At 27.4% G+C, this 18,579-nt stretch overlaps 1 protein-coding gene across 1 annotated transcript in view; it reads left to right on the top strand.

Moving 5' to 3' along the window:
• LOC105361124 (transcription factor HIVEP3-like) overlaps nucleotides 1–18,579 on the top strand; it is a 112,117-nt gene that overhangs the window by 75,986 nt on the left and 17,552 nt on the right. Inside the window, exons 6-7 of the mRNA XM_011498230.1 lie at nucleotides 9,776–9,894; nucleotides 17,457–17,766. Coding sequence (XP_011496532.1) covers nucleotides 9,776–9,894; nucleotides 17,457–17,766 — 429 coding nt within the window. The remainder of the gene's footprint in view (nucleotides 1–9,775; nucleotides 9,895–17,456; nucleotides 17,767–18,579) is intronic.

Below are 18,579 nucleotides of genomic sequence, written 5' to 3'. Positions count from 1 at the left end.
AGATGTAAATCTATAAATTTTAGCCATTTTATTTGTATATATGTATTATATGAATATGAAATGTATTATTTTATTTAATATATTTAATATTATATGTAATGTGTTAAATATATTAAAAATTAAAAATTCAAATAGTTTAATGCTTTTGTAAGATTTCATAAATTAAATTGACATAATTTCCTAAACGACATACTAAGGTATATCTAAACTTAAAGTAGTTAAACTTCTTTCATTAATATATAGTATTTCAGTATATTTAAAAATTACAATATATTTTATTAAATAAATCTGTTATATATTCGATTCATTTAATTATACAATTTTATGACACTCTTCAAGTTTTATTTATCATGAGTAGATTTTAAAAATTTTTATTCTATGATTTTAGAATAATAGAAAACATGGTATTCAACAAAATAATAGCATATATATTAATCTATTATTAGATACTTTAAAAATTCATTTTTTTTTTAATCTAGCCACTGCTGACCATTTAATTAAAAAACTTTGAGACTGTAGCTATATGAGAGATATTAGTTACTGAAGATTGAACGTATCCACATCACGGTTGCAGATTTCATTTGTTAGTTTAATTTATTATTTAAATTGTTATATAACTCATAATTATAAATTTATAATAGTTATAAATATACATAATATAAACATAAGAAAGTAAAGACGAACATTTAAATTTTCCTCATATGTTTATACATCATTTCAACAATCTTAATGTTTCAATTTTAGGATAAATTATTTGAGTTCAATACATGAGAATAATATAATTATAAAAGAAATAATTTTAAGAATTCAATAATATAAGCTTTCTCTTATTTATTATTTTTCTTATTAAATTATTGTTTTTATAAATTTTAATTTATAAATCTTAATAAAAATTTTTAATTTAAATTAATTAGTAGAATCTATCGTATATTTTTCGTATATTTATCGTATATGTTTATTATTAAATTTAACTAATACAATATCAATAAAATTATTTAAATATAAATTCAATAATTTATATAAATATATATTAAACAATTATATATTTCAACTAAGTAAAACGGAATAGTAAAACATTTTTTCTAATTAGTCTAATGGCTAAATGAAGTTTAAGTGTAAAAATATTTCTTTTACTTTTTCGTACTGACTTTTCAGTAATGTAATAGATATTTATGTTTTTAAATGATTTGAAATACATAAAATTTACTTGAAAATGTAGGTAATATTTTAGAAAAATGTACTGGATACTACGTTATATACACTTATGCATAGAATGACACTGTTATATGTATGTTTATTTATGAAGATTTATATACATAAATTTGGATTAAGAAAATATTAATAATGGAAATAATAATTTTGTATTATTGGCATACTTAAGATAAAGGTATTAAATGAATTAATTGGTAGTGTCTTTTATATTTCATTTAATAAAAATTTTTAATAAAAATGATTTTATTAAATAGATAATTTAATATATTGATAACAAAAAAAGTTTCAAGAAAAAGAAAAATGGGTGGTATTTACTTTTAATTGTGTCGTTGTTCACCGTGAATGAAGGCAGTATCGGAACTAGAACGTGTAAATACCAGATAGGTCGGCAAGGGAGTAAAATTGGCGAGGGAACGTAGAAGTCACACTTCAGCTTCTAAGCAGAAAATCTAATTTACGTAGCTTAACTTCGACATAAGAAGCTTCAACTCGACGACATCTCTAACGTATTACAGAGATACCTGCAAATAGTGAATGAGTTTCAATTGACAGATTGAAAATGCCATCTATTAGTCGTCATTTCATCGCCATCTACCAAAAATTAAAATTTCTACAACTTCTTTAGATGCTACCAATTTACGTCTTTATGTATCTTGGTACTTCCATTGCGATTTCTCCCTAATAAATTTATTATATGCCCTTACATGAAGACTTCTTCGAATGTAAAACAAATATCTTTACTTTCATCCTTTGGCTACGGCTCCATCTCTTATACTAGGTCTAATTTATACCACAACTGTTTCTATTAGAATATTTGCAAATTTTATCAATCCCATTCTCTGTACTTTAACTTTCCTATTACAGTTATTAAAATTTTTTTTGTAATCATTTATTGGAATTATTTTGTTCAAATATTGCTAAATTGTGGAAATTTTCGAAATTTTTTTATTTCTTGCCGATAAATTTAGTTTATAAATTCTTGTAAACATTTTGTACATAAATAGATATTTATACAATATTAAAATTAAAACCTTCCAAAAAAATTATTTTCCACCTAAAACGTCTATTTTTAATCCTAAAACTAAATAGATTATTTAATGAAATTTAAAGCATTTAAAAAATATATAGGATTTATATAGGATTTATATCAATATTTTGCTACAATTATGTAGTATTGTTATTCTCTATTTTATTTATTTTATTATTCTATAAGAAGGTTTTCAATACTTTAAATTTTTATATTTATTATTAAAATTTTTTTTGTTAATAGAGCAGAGATTTAATATTTTTAATCCTATACGTTTTTAAATAGTTTTTCACTTTATTTATATTAATACTGTTTTACTAATATATTACAGTTATATTTAGTTTTATCAAGATTTATGTTAAATTATCGTTTTTTAAATCTATAATATATACTCTCTTTCTACGAGTAATGATTTTCTTTTTTTCTTCATTTTTTAATAAATTTACTTTTTTTTATATTATAATTACGATGATTTTTAAATTATTTTGTATGGGATTGTTGTAATAATTCAATTTTTTATATATTATTTATTGCTTATTATTATTTTTGATATGTTCACAATTTCCTGAGATACTTTGTAATCATACAAATATTTTATTATTTTGATAAATAGTGAAAAAATTATTTTTTGAAACTTCGTAATTTTTTAAATTATATTTTGATGATTAGCTTTTTCTTATAATTTTTGTTGCACCGTACAAAAATTAAGACGAATGATGTATAAACTATGTAATAATCTATAATACGTATTGAACAATTTGAAAATGTTCTTGTATAATAATTATTTAATAAAAAACAAACAAGCAACATTGTCTAATAACAAACAACAAATAAAAGTCTTTAGTAGATGTTAAAGTATTTATAATATTGAAATTAAGTTATCTAAATAAATTATTGTTAATTTATTTCATTTTCTATAATATTATTAATATTCTATATTAATTGTATATTATTTATTATATATTATCATATTATATATTAATAAACATTCAGAACATAGTTTACATATTTTTAATTATCTGTAATAAACTTCTATGATAAATGTTATCTTTTTTTTCCATCAAAAAACACTCATGATATGTGTCAAAGTCCATATGCATGTTTACCGGCTTGTATGAATTTTATAAATTGTACTGCCATTTTTTATTTCTATTTTCAAATTTAAAAAGAAAAAATATTCTGTTACTAATATAATATAATAATTTTTACATATAATATTATAGAAGTTTGCTATTTACTTAAATATGTTTATTGATAATTAAATTTATTAATTGTTCTAATTGTTGACATACATTATAGTACTAATAACATGTATTTATTTTTATTTTTTATTATACACGTTTTATGTTTTTTTATATATGCTTATATATGTTAACTTTATAATTAATTACATAACAATGAAATTACAATAAATAAACTTATAATTGAATAAAAAATTAAAATACCTTTAAAGTAGATTAATTTATTACAAGCTTAAGCGTTTGAATTGTTATGACTTAATATGAATATTAATTAAATGAATAATTAAAAAATAATGAATATGAATTTAAGAGCTTACTTAAATTAGAGCTATATATCAGTCTAATTAGTATACATTTTAGTATATTAAATCCCTATATAAAATTTTTTATAATAATGAAAATTAATATGCGTATATTCATATATATATATATATATATATATATATATATAGTACAACTTTATATTTGTTTACAAATATCTATGCATAATTACATTATTTTCTGTATATAGTAAATATATCTAGAAATTTGTAATAATTGTCAACTTGCCCAGAAAGATGAAGTTGTAATTAATATTATTTACTAATACAATAAGATATTATTTAATTACCTTATAAATACAAGTTCTTAACAATTTTTTGAAGGTTCCTTAATTACAATTAAAAACAAAACTAATTTCATTTTTTTACTAGCATATATTTTGTAGGATCAATTCACTCACAAAGTTCATTTTATATATGAAGGGAAGCCAAAGGATAAAGAAGGTTGTCAAAAACGACAGAGGGCGCTGCTGATCGATCGATGAAGCCAAAGCCACGTTAATAATAACAGCAACGACGTTAGCGATGCCAGTAATGGCGACGGTTCTAGACTGCTGTGCATAGTCACATTAAAAATTTTCAATTACAGAAGAGAAAATGAGTATCGTATTTGCCAATAATGTAGAAGCATCGTTTTTAAATTTAGTAGTGAATAACATGTAGTAAATATAAAATTTTCTGACTATCCCACTTTTCATTAGCAGTTTAATCATCTGCGGGAATTCTGTGGAGATCGAATTTTCTTTTTCCTTTTGTTACTTTCAACCACAAAAATTTCTAGTTACTGAATTGATGTGTTTTGCGCGTTTTTTTGGCAAAAGTCAACTCGAGTGCAGAAAGTTTACTCTAGTCTGAATGAAAATTTCAGAAACGATAAGGCTTTTTTAGTACTGAAACCAGGTTGCTATTTTCCCCTACCATAATTTATTAGGTTTTACAAAACTGGAAGAGAGCGCGAGAGAATAAGAATAGTGATTGAAAATAGGAAAGGATAATGAAAATATTTAAGAAAGAGCGAAAGATCACAGGTGCAGTCAAAAATTAATTTCGTTTCAACTCTGGTACGTCGTCTATATGAGTATAGTCCTGAGAAACAAAACTGAAAGAAAGAAGAAACTGGATTAAAGTTGCTCCAGGGCTGTCACCTATTTATTCACGTAGAAAGCTCATCAACTCGATCGTATACTTGGCTGCGTCACTTATTGTATTATAATGTATTAATGGTTTGTTTTTTATTGAAACAGACAAAAGAAAATATTTTTTCATTTTTTCAACCAGTTAAGAATTGTTAAGTTATATTATATAATTTCATTGCACTTTCTCTTATTAATAGAATAAAGTAGGAAATTTTCAGTATTAGCAAAGAAAAATGTATAAATACAATATAAAAATAAGGATATTTGTCTGGGATCAGACCAAAAACCCTCCCTTTGTTAGTGGATGGAGGGGTTGCTGGCAAGTAGAAGGGGCAATGCAATTATTCAATATAACTTAACAATTCTTAACTGGTTGAAAAAATGAAAAAATATTTTAAATAAATAGTTAATGATCATAAGCATATGAATGAGGATGTGAATTAATAAATTGAGGAAATTCTTCAATTGTGTTACGTGCTGAGGAGAGTGTGTGACTCTCCTTGGTGTGAGGAGTGACTCCTTTCTTGCCGAGAAATGCCGCTGTAGTAGTATGCGTGAGAGCCGCCACTGTCGTATCGAAGCTTTCTAAAGGGACCGGTTTTCTGCTGCCTTAGTTGTCAGTATGATCCGTTAATATGTGTAGTATGATTTCGATCATTTCACTCTCATTATGTTAGCACTAGCGCTTTATTAGTTTAAGTTTGGTTAACGGATACGGATAATGTGGCGCCACTATTGAATTGTTAGATTGCTTATTGTTTGAGTATTATGTGATTGGGACTACGACTGCGACTGAGCGCTGCGCGTGAAGCGCAGCCCTTAAATATTCTCGTGGTAGTTTCAGACGCCGATAGCGATCCGGTGTATGTTGCTATGTCTATATTTGTCGTGACGTCAATAGGGCATAGCCTTGGAAGGTTTATTGGCATTATTTTTCGCAATTATAGTCGTATATTTCAGTTTTCGGCGTAGAAACATTTCTCGAGTTCGTTGGCTAGTGTTTATAAACAACTGTCCGAGAGCTCAATACTTCTCCTACTTGTGTATTTCGCTTTCAACTGTTTCAATCCATAACAATATTAAATCAAGAAAACATTGAAACTCCATTGATTTTAATACTACAAATAAAGAATTATGGTATTACTAATTACAGAAATTATTTATGAAATGTAAAAATTGCTTTTACGATTAAATTTAAATGGGGTGATACACTGCAGCTAATTTCATATGATTTTACATCGAATAATATATATTTATTAATGACATTTTTATTATAAAATTTTAAATTGTACAATTAAAATTTTATATTATTAAATTTAATAATATTTTTAAATAAAAATGTTCATTATAGGTATTAAATAAATTATTAAATTAATGGTCAATCATATAAAAATTATTTTTACTTAATATCTATACGTTAAAAAATTAGTTTCATAAATAAAACAGAGTATTAGAAACAAAATACAGTGCCAATATTAACAGGAAGAAATACATCGATATACTATAGCTATATCTTTAACTTTCTATCTCAATTTCGAAGAGCGTGAATAACGTGAAGGAGACATTCGAAGGCTTCATAGGCTGCTGAAGCAAAGGATCACGTATTTTCTCATAGAATGCAGAAACAGAATTGTACCATAGTGATTTTCGTACTTTAATAGTTAAAACTAACTCTTCAAAGTAAAACTCAGGCTCTTCTTACTTGTTTTTATCTCTTCATACGTATTTCTTTCCTTTTCTCTTTGTTTATTTCATTATGGGTGTAGTTACTCGGCTACGAAAGTAATAAATTCTAGTTATTAGAATACTAATTATGTCTTCCTAATATTCTGATTCGTATACACGAGATTTAAATCGCATTTAATTGCACTCTTATCTATCTGGTTAGAATATTATTTATTTATATATAATTCTTTAGTATAATAATTCTGTTTTAATAGATTAATTGAAATAATTAATATTTGTAAGTCATTGTATATGATAGAAAAAGAATTAGAAAAAGATAGAAAAAGAAAAGATTTTTGAGAATAACGAATTTGTTCAAGATTCAGAGAATCTCTCGAATGTTATCATTTAGGAAAAAATCCCAATGGCTATCATTTCAAAGAAAAACTTCAACTGTTATCATTTCAAGGAAATTATTCAACGGTCGTAATTTCTAAGAAAAATCTCCAACGGTTGTTGAAGATTCGGAAAAGGCGGAACATCCGAAATGAGTGCACAATCACCTTCATTGTTTCTCGCACCACAGTCGAACCCATTGTTCTACCGATATTATCAACCCTTTGTTTTTAGCTAAGAAAGCAACTGCGTAGATATTTAAGGCAAACGCGACATAAGATAAGCGTTACTCAGTCATGAGTTAGTCAACTAAGAATCATTCAGTCAAGCCGAGTCAAGGAAGCAGTCATACGCCTTTTCGATACTAATACAGTTATTGTATACATTCTCAATAAGGCCGCTAAGGAAGCTACACTCAACAGCTTCATACTATTGCAGGTCTCAATCATACTAGGTGCAGCTGCAGAAGGCCCTTCTTATACTAGGTGCAGCTGTCACACTGAGCAGAGATGCTATGTAAGGCCCTCCTCATTTACGCTCCTTCCACAATACAAAACAGCTTGGAGGAGATCAGCAATCGAATTACCACCACGTGGCATTACACGAAGAAGTGTCAAGAGACTTACGACCTCTCACTCTCAATGTAGTATTTCACCACCAAACGTACTGCATCAAGAGGATCTAGAGACTTACGACCTCCTACCTACATGCGGTGCATGCTTACACTACGTGGCAACAACTATGAAACGGCAAGATCTCATCGATCCTCATCGTCAATGTAGAATCATAATTATGTAGTTGTAAAATAAAAGAAACATCAAGTACGAAAAGCAGACGTGTTAAATGCTGAATTCAAGCGCTACCCTCTCAACTTGCCCACACTTTTTCTCCCACCATTCCAACCGCTGGTTTTAGTCTAATACTATCAAGATATCATTATTTATTATATTGGATGTTATATAGATTTTTTCTGATTCATTTGAATACCGTGCAGCGGAAAAGTTTTACTGTACAACAAGTAATTTTGTAATTCTTACCTTAGCGAAACACCTTAGCGAATTATACCAAAACGAACAAATGAAATATCAATATTTAATAAATGTAAATTTTAAAATATTCAGAAATTATTAACTAATCAATAAATTTATGTTATTGAATTATTATCTAACGTAATTATAATTTTTAGAATTCAATATGCATGAAATATAATCTAATAAAATTTGAAATATAATATAAAATAGAATTTTTATAGGCATCATCAAATAAACATTTTAATTAAAATGAATAGTATTTACACTATTAAATTCGATATATTTAAGTTCATAAATTAGGAAAATGTTACACAAATTCACGATAAGATGAATGTAATGATTATGTACTGATTTTCTTTTTCTTTTTGCACTAACATATAAAATTTTATTTATTAAAAATATTTTTAATTTATATTGCGTCAATCATGAATTTTCTTTCTAAACTACATATCTAAAAATGTATTGATAAAATACCCAATGTTTTATTATATTTAACGAATATTGTTAATTTATTACTAATAATTCTTCCTAGTAAAATCTAAGTCTCAAAAGAATTTTTTATTTTATTGTTTATAGAAATGCCGTTCTATTTACTAAATTTAATAATTAGAATATTATAAAGTGCTAAGATTAAAAAGTAACTCCAATTCAAGAAATTATTATTGAGAACATATTTTAATTACATATCTCGAAACAGTAGCATTGTTATTATTTATAGAATATATAAAACAGTCGATTATAAATTATAACAAATGATATAATATATTATACTTAAAGAGCGATAATAATTATAACATTAAACTACATTTATTTCGTACTATTAAATAATAATAGATTATAAATTTATTTTCACTATATGATTTTAATATAGAAATTTTGGTTTTTCAGGGTGATAGTTCTAATTAATATATATTATCCTAAGTTATTGTATAAGAATATAATAATTGAGTGAAGTACAGAAAAATAAAAGTAATAAATCAATGTTTAATGTTATCGTGAATTTGAAGAATAAAGGAAACAGAAAGGTACGATTGGTGATCCAGAGGGGGGGGGGTGAAAAAAATTGAAAGTTCGATGGATCGTCGATTCGGTCAGACCGAACTTTCATTAATATTTCCTATCTCCTTGTAAAATATTCTTTCTACGAGACTGTATTTTAATGTTTTACAATAGTCATGTATGTTAATTGAAAATTGTTGACCAAGGATTTTGCATGGTTTTTTAAACAAACGTTGTTTCATACAACGATTTATATACTTGCGTATTTTTATTTCTCTTTTTAAGTTCTTATTCTGGTATTTACTCGTCTCTTGTTTTATAACTGTGAAGACGACGATTGATTTTTAATAATAAAATATAATTTTTATTTTGCATTATTTCTTCTATTATATCTGACTATCTAATTTTTTGAATAATGGGCATAATCGATATACTTATTTCTTTATTGGAGATTATTAGAAATTGTTATTTAAAAATGTCGAAAATTTTTGACGATCTAATAATAATTAAAATATTGAATTACTGAAACAATATATATTAATACGAAATATACAATTACGAAAATAATAATTATTATTCTAATTATCAGTAATATCTATAGAATAGGTGGTCAATCAAACAAGTGACGTTCGAACACGAACAATGTAAATCATGAGATGTTCGGTATTAAGTAGCTCCAGTGACAGAGTACAGAGAGGATGCTATATAAATATTATTTCTGATATCATATTTATGTTCTCTTTTACAGGTATGTGGTAAAGTGTTCAACAACGCATCGGCGCTTACGAAGCACAAGCTGACGCACAGCGACGAGCGAAAGTATGTCTGCACGATGTGTGGCAAAGCGTTCAAGCGGCAGGACCACTTGTGAGTTGAACTGAAACATCTGTCTCCTTTCTGCAGCATGTATATCTATATCTTACTCACGCGTATCTTCTGCCTTTCTTCGACAATGCTATAGCTGCAGTGCCCGCACATATCATTTCCTAGCCTCAGTGCTCCTTCAACCGCACGCCCTGACATCTGCATGAATTTATCCAGATACAGGAGGCTCTGCCTTCGTTTAATAGATGTCTTTCCATTATACAAATCGCACACTGTTGTTGATATTGCAGTTGTGTGGCTAAATTTTATTAAGTATTGCTATTTGAATAGTATTTTCGTTTGTATATACAAACATTCTATCTCGCAGATTTTCAGAATTCCATTTTTAGAGTTTTTATAACAGATGCTTTTAATAAATAATATGCTGCTGTATGTTGCAACAGTATTTACATGCTTTATTAACATCTATAATTATTCATTTTTCGATCAGTCTAATATAATAAATCATTAGATTGGGAACACTTGTCTTGAAGTGCAATTAGGTTCATTCTTACCGAATATAGATCAACATATGTAATTTCAAATAATCTTTATTATATAATATATCTTTGATTTTAAATATAAAATTGAACTTGAACCTCAGTTGCTTATATATTTGTACGATTAAAATAGTAAAAATTCAAAAAATATATTCTTGGCTTAATGATTTTGATAAATATTATGAATAATATTCTTCATATAAATTAATATACAAACTATTATTATAAGCCATATTTATAGAATCATGTAATCATCATCATGTTTGAATAATAATATTTATTCAAAAGTTTAAAAAATTACATGATTGCTTAATTTCTGTATTCGGAATTCCAATCATCCGGAAGTCGTGAGACCAAAATGATTGGATTAGAGCATACCCACTATTTTACTGGTGGTAAAGTGGGAATGAGTGAGAGGCTAATGCTTCAATTCAGCATCAACACAATTGGTTTTCGTAACATTTATTTTGGATTTTATTTATTGATATGTAAATGCGATTCACCATTAGTAGTGAGAATTCTTGAGATCGTACCGCTCCTTCTTGATAGTTGCTTAGACAGAAAATATAAAGTCCGGTCCGGATGTGCACGGAAAGACTAATCTTGCTGGAGGCGCATAGCAAGTAACAGCGCCCCGTAGCAGTATGAAAGAAAAACTAATCCTGTTGGAGGCGCATGGTAGTAGCAGTGCCCCGTAGTATTATGACTTGCACAGATTCCTCTTGACTCACTCAATAAAACTGCACGCCTTCGACGCGTGTACATGCCTTCAATGTTCACAGAAATTCATGTCTTACCTAATTCTGTGATGAGTGCGTTGGTGGTACGCTTCTTCATTCATATTCACTCTTGTAATGCAATCAGCACTCTTGACTGCTTAAATATGGCGTACGTAAATGGTTATAAATGATTGTGGCTTCACTGTTGGCTTACTAGCTTATTGTTACTGTGTAGAGTAATAATTGATAACTGATTGATTAAGAAACTTACAGTGAGCCTACAAGTCTGTTGAATGCGCGCACGAACTGAAGGCTTACTCGTTCCGTGGCCGCTCTGTTGAGATACATCGACTATTCCATGGCGGTCCTGCTAAGGCAGGCCGTGCCATGGCGTCTTCACTGAGAGAATTTCACTACGAGAGTAAGCGTTTGTCGCGTGCATTAAATATCGTTAAATAATACATTAAATAATCGTGTCCTTTAAATATACGGACGGAAGATCATTTAGTTTGCAACAATGCATAGGTGTTGACATTCTGAAAGTCTTGCACGAGGTCAAAGTCCAAGCTTTAGAACGTTCAAGAATTGTAGGAAAACAAGGCTCTATAAATTGTGTAGAATTCAAGCGACGTTGTCATGCGGAAACTAGAAAACATTACAGAACGAATCCACAGAAGAAATCCAGAAATTTCGGAGTCAATGTTTACGATCTTGCGAGCTATAACAATTACAAATTTAGGAAAATTAAATTTCTTGTGAAGTGCTCCAATCCTGAAACTCTGAAAATATGAAAATAAGGGAATAAAACCTTCCTTTTCAGTACTACAATAATAATTGATTTGAAATGTAATTATTAGTTGTATATTACCGTTAATTTGCGGAAATATTAATATCTTTAATGTTGTAAAAATAAATTATATTTAAGTCGATATATAGATAATAAGATATATTCATAGGAAGAAATTTCCAACAAAATATTGGCATAGTGCAGTCATTTGATTATGCAGAACAATAAGCATTAAGAAAATAAAGAACTGAAAAAGAGAGAATGAAGGAAACATTTAACATATAAAATAAAGGCATTGAGAATCTGTCTTAGCTTTATATCGCGTGCTTTATAAATAGGTAAAAATAGAAAAATTGGATGAAGGAACATAATGAAGAAATTATGAGCAACTCGAAGATGAAAGATTCAATTCTTTACAAGAGTGAAAAAAAGAAAACAATCAAGAAGGAAAAACGGTTGGTAGGTTGTCCGAGAGTATTATGTAAAGGAAACCAAGAAATAATGTATAGCTAGATAGATCCGTAGAAACATAGAAATAAATAAATACATAATGATAGAAAGAGAAAAAGACAGAATCTGTTGACCGGTGGACTACAACTACTATTATACTACTACTTTCGTGTTTTATCTTTTCCTCTTTGCCAGTTGTCATTAATTATTCAGGTCCTATCACCAGTATATCCTAAAACTTATTTTCTATATTAACTGACTAGTTCGACTTTCTTTGTGTATTTTATTCAAAGAATTCGCACACGGCGAATCTTTAAATCTCGCTTGAGTTCTGCTTGTGATTCAAGGTAGTTTACGAGTTGGTTCGCAGTCGGTAAATGGGTTTTACGTATAGGAAAAGAAGAAATCTTTATAAAAAAAAGAAGAAATCTTGTATAAAAAAAGAAAAGAAGAGAACAGGATTGAATTTGAGAACAAATGAATTGACATTACAGACTGTGGCATCAGAATGGAAATTTTTTATAAAAAGTACATGGTCTCAATATTTTTTATCTAACGATGAACTGACTTATTTGATGCATTTGATTTGTTCCATGAAATAGTAATCAATAAATACAATACGATACATTCATCTGATAATTCAGGACATGAGGTTTTAATAATTGATAAATTATGCTTACATATTATAATTATAATATGCTATTATAAAATTATAAATAAATTAAATTTTATTTACTTAATGGTTAATTTATTTGTCTGCATTCTAAACTAAGCGACGATATTTTTTAAAGAGATAAAATATTTAAAATATAATAGCCTGAATATAACAGAGAACACGCTAATTATTTTTTAGATAGGTATGCTCCATGAAGTTAGACTCATTTAAATGTAAAAACTAAAATTATTTATTTTTATTATAATTGCAAAAAAGACATTGCAAGCTACTGAACTTGCTTTCTTCTCTTATACATAATTACTTTAAATTTATAAGTCTACAGTTAATTTATAAAAATTAATTTATTCGTGAGTTTTTATTCATTAATTAATAGGCAAGCCATTTGAGCGTGTATACTGTATTTTGTGAGCAGTAAAAGATGAGCGCACTTGTATTTTACATCTGAGGCAGTTAAGGCAATCATCCAGAACTCTACGCAGCACCATGGCGTTGCCTCGTTAACTTTTCTTTCTTTAATTGTTCGCAAGTTCTCGATCGGAATTTACAATTGCAACGACGTTTCTACTTCAAAATCAATTTACCGCACGGACACGCTAACGAGGAAGACTTTTCACTTCAATACGATTTGCATACGACGCTGTCTTCCATTTCAATTCTCAATACTTTTCTTTGGCGAATTACATAACTTTCCTTTTATCTCTCTTTACTTCATTTTTTCATCAGTTTCTTAGCATTTTCCACCTTTCTTATTCTTTTGCTCTTCTCAACTTTCTTGGTTTTATTTCTCTTTTTGTCTTTACTTGACTACTTTTTATTTGTATTCTTGAACAAAGGACTTTTCATTGTTTTCTTTTTTCTTATTTTTGCGTTATAGCATGGAATAGTTGTTGTCGCGACTCTAATGCGCAAAAAACTCTTATCTCTGTGTATCGTGCGATTTAAAAGTTCCTGAACGGGAGAACCGATTTTATCGTCTCGTTTCGAAGATTTAAAGCAAATGCTTAAATCCTCAAGACTCTAATTTTTCTTAATGACTATTTCCTAAGAAAATAAGTAAGAGATCTTGAGAAACAAAGATAAAATAAATGAGATAAAAGCATGGAAAGAGAAAAGACGAGACTTCTGAGTTTGTTTCTTCTTAATTTACTAAGAATATAATGAGTGACTTTCACACTTAAAGAGAATTTTTTATGTAAATAAAATTGTCTTTCATAATACAAAAGTTTAATATATTTAATTATTGATATGGAAATTTATTTGAATTATATAATGAAACTCTTTCGAAATTCAAAAAAAAAAGATTTTAAAATTATTTAAAATAATATATTAACATAATTATTTAATTATTATAAATTCGAAGTAGATTTATTCAAAGATTTACGTATTTATGTATAAACGTATATTGTAGTCATTAAACTAGAAATTATGCATAAAGAATTGAAATTACTTTGATTTTATAAACAATAAAATTAGTATGAAGTAACGTAATTAAAAGGACGTTTCATTTACAAAATTGTCATTCGCAAATTGTGCACCTGAATTCTATTCATCTAATACTTAACTTCCCTGTCTCTCTTTTTGATTCTTTAGAAGCAATCGAAAATCCAGCGACTTTGTTCTTTTTCTTTGACGGGTATATAATCTGAGTAAAAGTTTGGTAAATTAGCTTTTACAAATTATAGCCGTTCCACCATGACTAGGGGAAAACTTTGCTGATTTAAAAAGCTTTGACAGCATTTTGCTCTGCCGTTAAGCTTCTTCCAATGTCATGTGCGCCTTTACGTTTTTTCTTGGCAATCGTATCTTCTGAAATTTTCTACGCCAACGATTGGTTTCGTCCTCATAAAGCAAAAATCACATTCATGCAGACTTAAAAAAACTTGTCTGTTCTTGAATGTTATTTTCTGTTAACTCAATATATTCATTTTATAAAACTTTTATCAGCTCAATCAATGAAAATATGTAATAGCATATGGTAATTAGAGCTTTTTTTATAAATGATGGACTAATAAATTATGAAAAAGTGATAAATGAAAATATGACAAGAACAATATTTGTAATGAGTTAAAATTTAGGCCAGTATTATGAATAAATAATCAAATCTTTTTAGTTAGATTCAGGCTTATTACATTTTTACGTATACTTAGATGTATCATCAGAATAGTAGATCGATTGCATGGAAATATAGGATACTTAATATACAAAGTTTTCAATTGAAATTAATCAATAATTTAACTGTTTCCATTTTATATAATGCGAGTTTCTTACTCAATGCTTTAAGTAATATTTGAGTAATATCATTTATGTTCAGAACATCATAATATTGACATTAGTTACAGTTCAATTTTTTTAATCACCTACATTGAAATGTGTATTGTGTGCAAATAATAAAAGCAAAATGTAAGATTTCAACATAAAATTGTAATAATTACGTGGATAGGATGAAAGAGCGAATTATCACAGGCAACTCTTTTTAAACATATGACTTGATCTTAAGAATTATTTAATCTATCCCTAATATCAAATCAGATGGTCACATTTAGATTTTTTTAAAGACGATTTCATCCTTTACGAATGTGCCAATAAATATAAAGTAGATAAATGCTATTATAGTAAAATAATAACGCATGACATTCTTGCAGTATTTATGGTTTTTATCTTCTATACGAAAAGAGATCTTATAAAGAAGGAAGTTACGTATTTCTTTGGTTGCCATAAGGAAGACAATAATTTTTTAAAGTGGCTCGCTAGCGGAATGCTATTACGTTCGTCGTATATGTTAACTAGGATTTCATCAAGTCGGCCAAGCCATCGAGAATTTGGCTTACTGCTACTTGTTGCACGCTAATGAAACTGAATGTGGAGCGATTAATTATGAAGGAACCGAACCACCTTATTTATCATTACATATGGACTACAGATTAACAATTTTAAAAGAGCTCCGTTTTCATTAAATATTTAATTTTATATTGAAAAATTTTATATTAAAATATTTCAAATAAGTAGTCATTATTATATAACTGTAAATATAATGTAAATTATTGTATTATGTAAACAAAAGAACAAATTAAATAACATTCATTGATAGATTAGTATTTCGTTCCTTTAATTTACAGAAGATATTTTAAAAAAAATATTTTTTAATTCAGAATAATAAGTAATAATAGGTTACTTATATTATTCTTATACAATATATAATAGATATACAATTTCAAACTTTAAAAAATAAAGATGAATTTATGTGTATTAATGAATATAAAAATTTACACACATGAATTCATAATCAATGCTATAAATTTGATTTATTTTAATAAAAAATCTTTGTTTATCAAATAGAAAACAAAATTAGATTTACTAAAATCTAATCATAAATAATGATTACAAATTTCTCATCAAATTCTTTAATTTTAAAGCTATTTTGAATATATTTTATATTTTCTGCGTAATAATTTAATCAAAGGTCATAATAAAATTCATAATATTAACTTTAGAATTTATTAAAATTATCTATATATATCAATATAGGGTTTGTAGAAAATTAAAACTAAAAATATTTAAAATGGAAAATAGAAAACATATGAATACAAAAAGTATGCCAATTTTTACTCTTCGAGATTATTCTTTATCTCCACCTTTTATTCGATTCTATATAAAATAATGTCTAGTGATGTCTATGAATATTATGTTTGTTTCATGCTATTATCGTTCATAATTATTTTAATTATTCATGTTATAAATCACTCCAGACGATCAAAGTTACTATTCACCTGACGTAGGCATGATGTGGAACCGTTCCATAAATTTATTTCTCGATAATTTCAACTACACTAGTCATTATACATAATTTCTTTTGCAAGCGCATAAATCCACTATACATTTTCTGTCGGCTAAAAAAGCCCGTTAAAAATGGATGTTTTGTCGCATATTCAGAAAACTTAAAAAAAATTGACCGATAGCTTATTAGTATAATATAAAGATTTATTATTCATTATAATTTATCTTATTATATTAATGTAAATAAATAGAAATTCTACGAGACAATATACCTATAATTATTTTTAAATAAAAATCATAAATCATTCTGTAAACAATTTTTTACCCACCCCTTTAAGCCTATATTTTTTTCTGATGATAAATTTAGACATTTAGCAGACTACATTCGCGATATGTATTACTTTTATTTAAGAAAATAAGTTATCTTAATAATATTAATATTATGGTTTGGCCGTTTTACACAATTTTAATTTGAATTCTGTTGTACTTATTTTTCTGGTAGCTAAGGAAACTTGTACTATATACGTATGTACGCTGCATGTTAACAAATGATCTAATATCTTAACGCTAATGATTACAAATCCATCGTCATAATATAAATAATTATCCTACAATATTAGAAAAACACTAATGCGCTTGTTTGTTTGGAAAAAACGCAGGAATGGTCATATGCTGACACACCGCAACAAGAAACCGTACGAATGCAAGGCCGAGGGCTGCGGCAAATCCTATTGCGATGCGCGCAGCCTCCGTCGACACACGGAGAATCATCATGCGGGAAGTAAAGTAAACGAAAGTACGAGCCCAAGTAGCCCGGTTACAGGGCCCAATACCCCTAACACACCTGGGAGTAACCCCAGCACGCCAAGTACACCTGGAACCGTCCCGACCTCGGCCGCACAGAATGGACATGGTCACACAGCCCTTAAGCAGTTGCTTGCATCTGAACCCGCGTCCACACAACTCAAGGTACGTCGTGTTTGTCATCCTTTATTTACTTCACTATCTTTGGCATTCTTGCTAATTTTACAAGCAAATAATATTGATTACCATTCTTACTATTATTGTGGTTATATATAATATATATGGTTATATATAATGCACTTACTACTATTATAATAGGATGTAATGGACAAGCTTTGAACGTCCGATAGTAGTATTTCTTTAGAAATTATGAACAATTTTTATATCAATTCTCATTTTGTCAGTAGTCGTTTTAGTGTTTAATATTTAATTTACGTATTAAATAATTTTTGAATCATACATTATCTATCATTAGCGATTTAAGTATTTTAATTTATTTATTTATCATTCAATTATTATTTATTTAAACTGATGTATACAATTTATAATATTCATCTAATTAAAGTGTAATAAATAGATAAACAATAAAGTAAATCTTTCTAACTTTCAATTACTAAAATTTAGAGCTGTTAACACCAAAACTTAAAATAAAACTAAAAGATACAAAGAACAAAAACAAGCTATAAAATCTCATATATCCATAAAATAAGAAGCATAAGCATATACTAAAGGTTTTCAATACTTCAAAGTCTTATTTGATTTTAGACATAAACAAACAATAAAAAAATATTTGGATGACATCACAAAATTATAACTACGTAAATATGTAAGAATTTTACCTATAATACATTCATTACAATTTCGAAAGATCGTTACTTTCATTTCTAATTTAGTCCGATAAATAAACGAGAGAAGACACCATATAAGACTCAGAGTGAAATGAGATAAAATAGAGCGGAAAGAGTGAGCAATAAAGAG

This window comes from Ceratosolen solmsi, unplaced genomic scaffold (assembly GCF_000503995.2).
Source record: "Ceratosolen solmsi marchali unplaced genomic scaffold, CerSol_1.0 scaffold14, whole genome shotgun sequence".
Classification (NCBI taxonomy): domain Eukaryota; kingdom Metazoa; phylum Arthropoda; class Insecta; order Hymenoptera; family Agaonidae; genus Ceratosolen; species Ceratosolen solmsi.
This window is presented reverse-complemented; position numbering and strand designations above follow the sequence as displayed.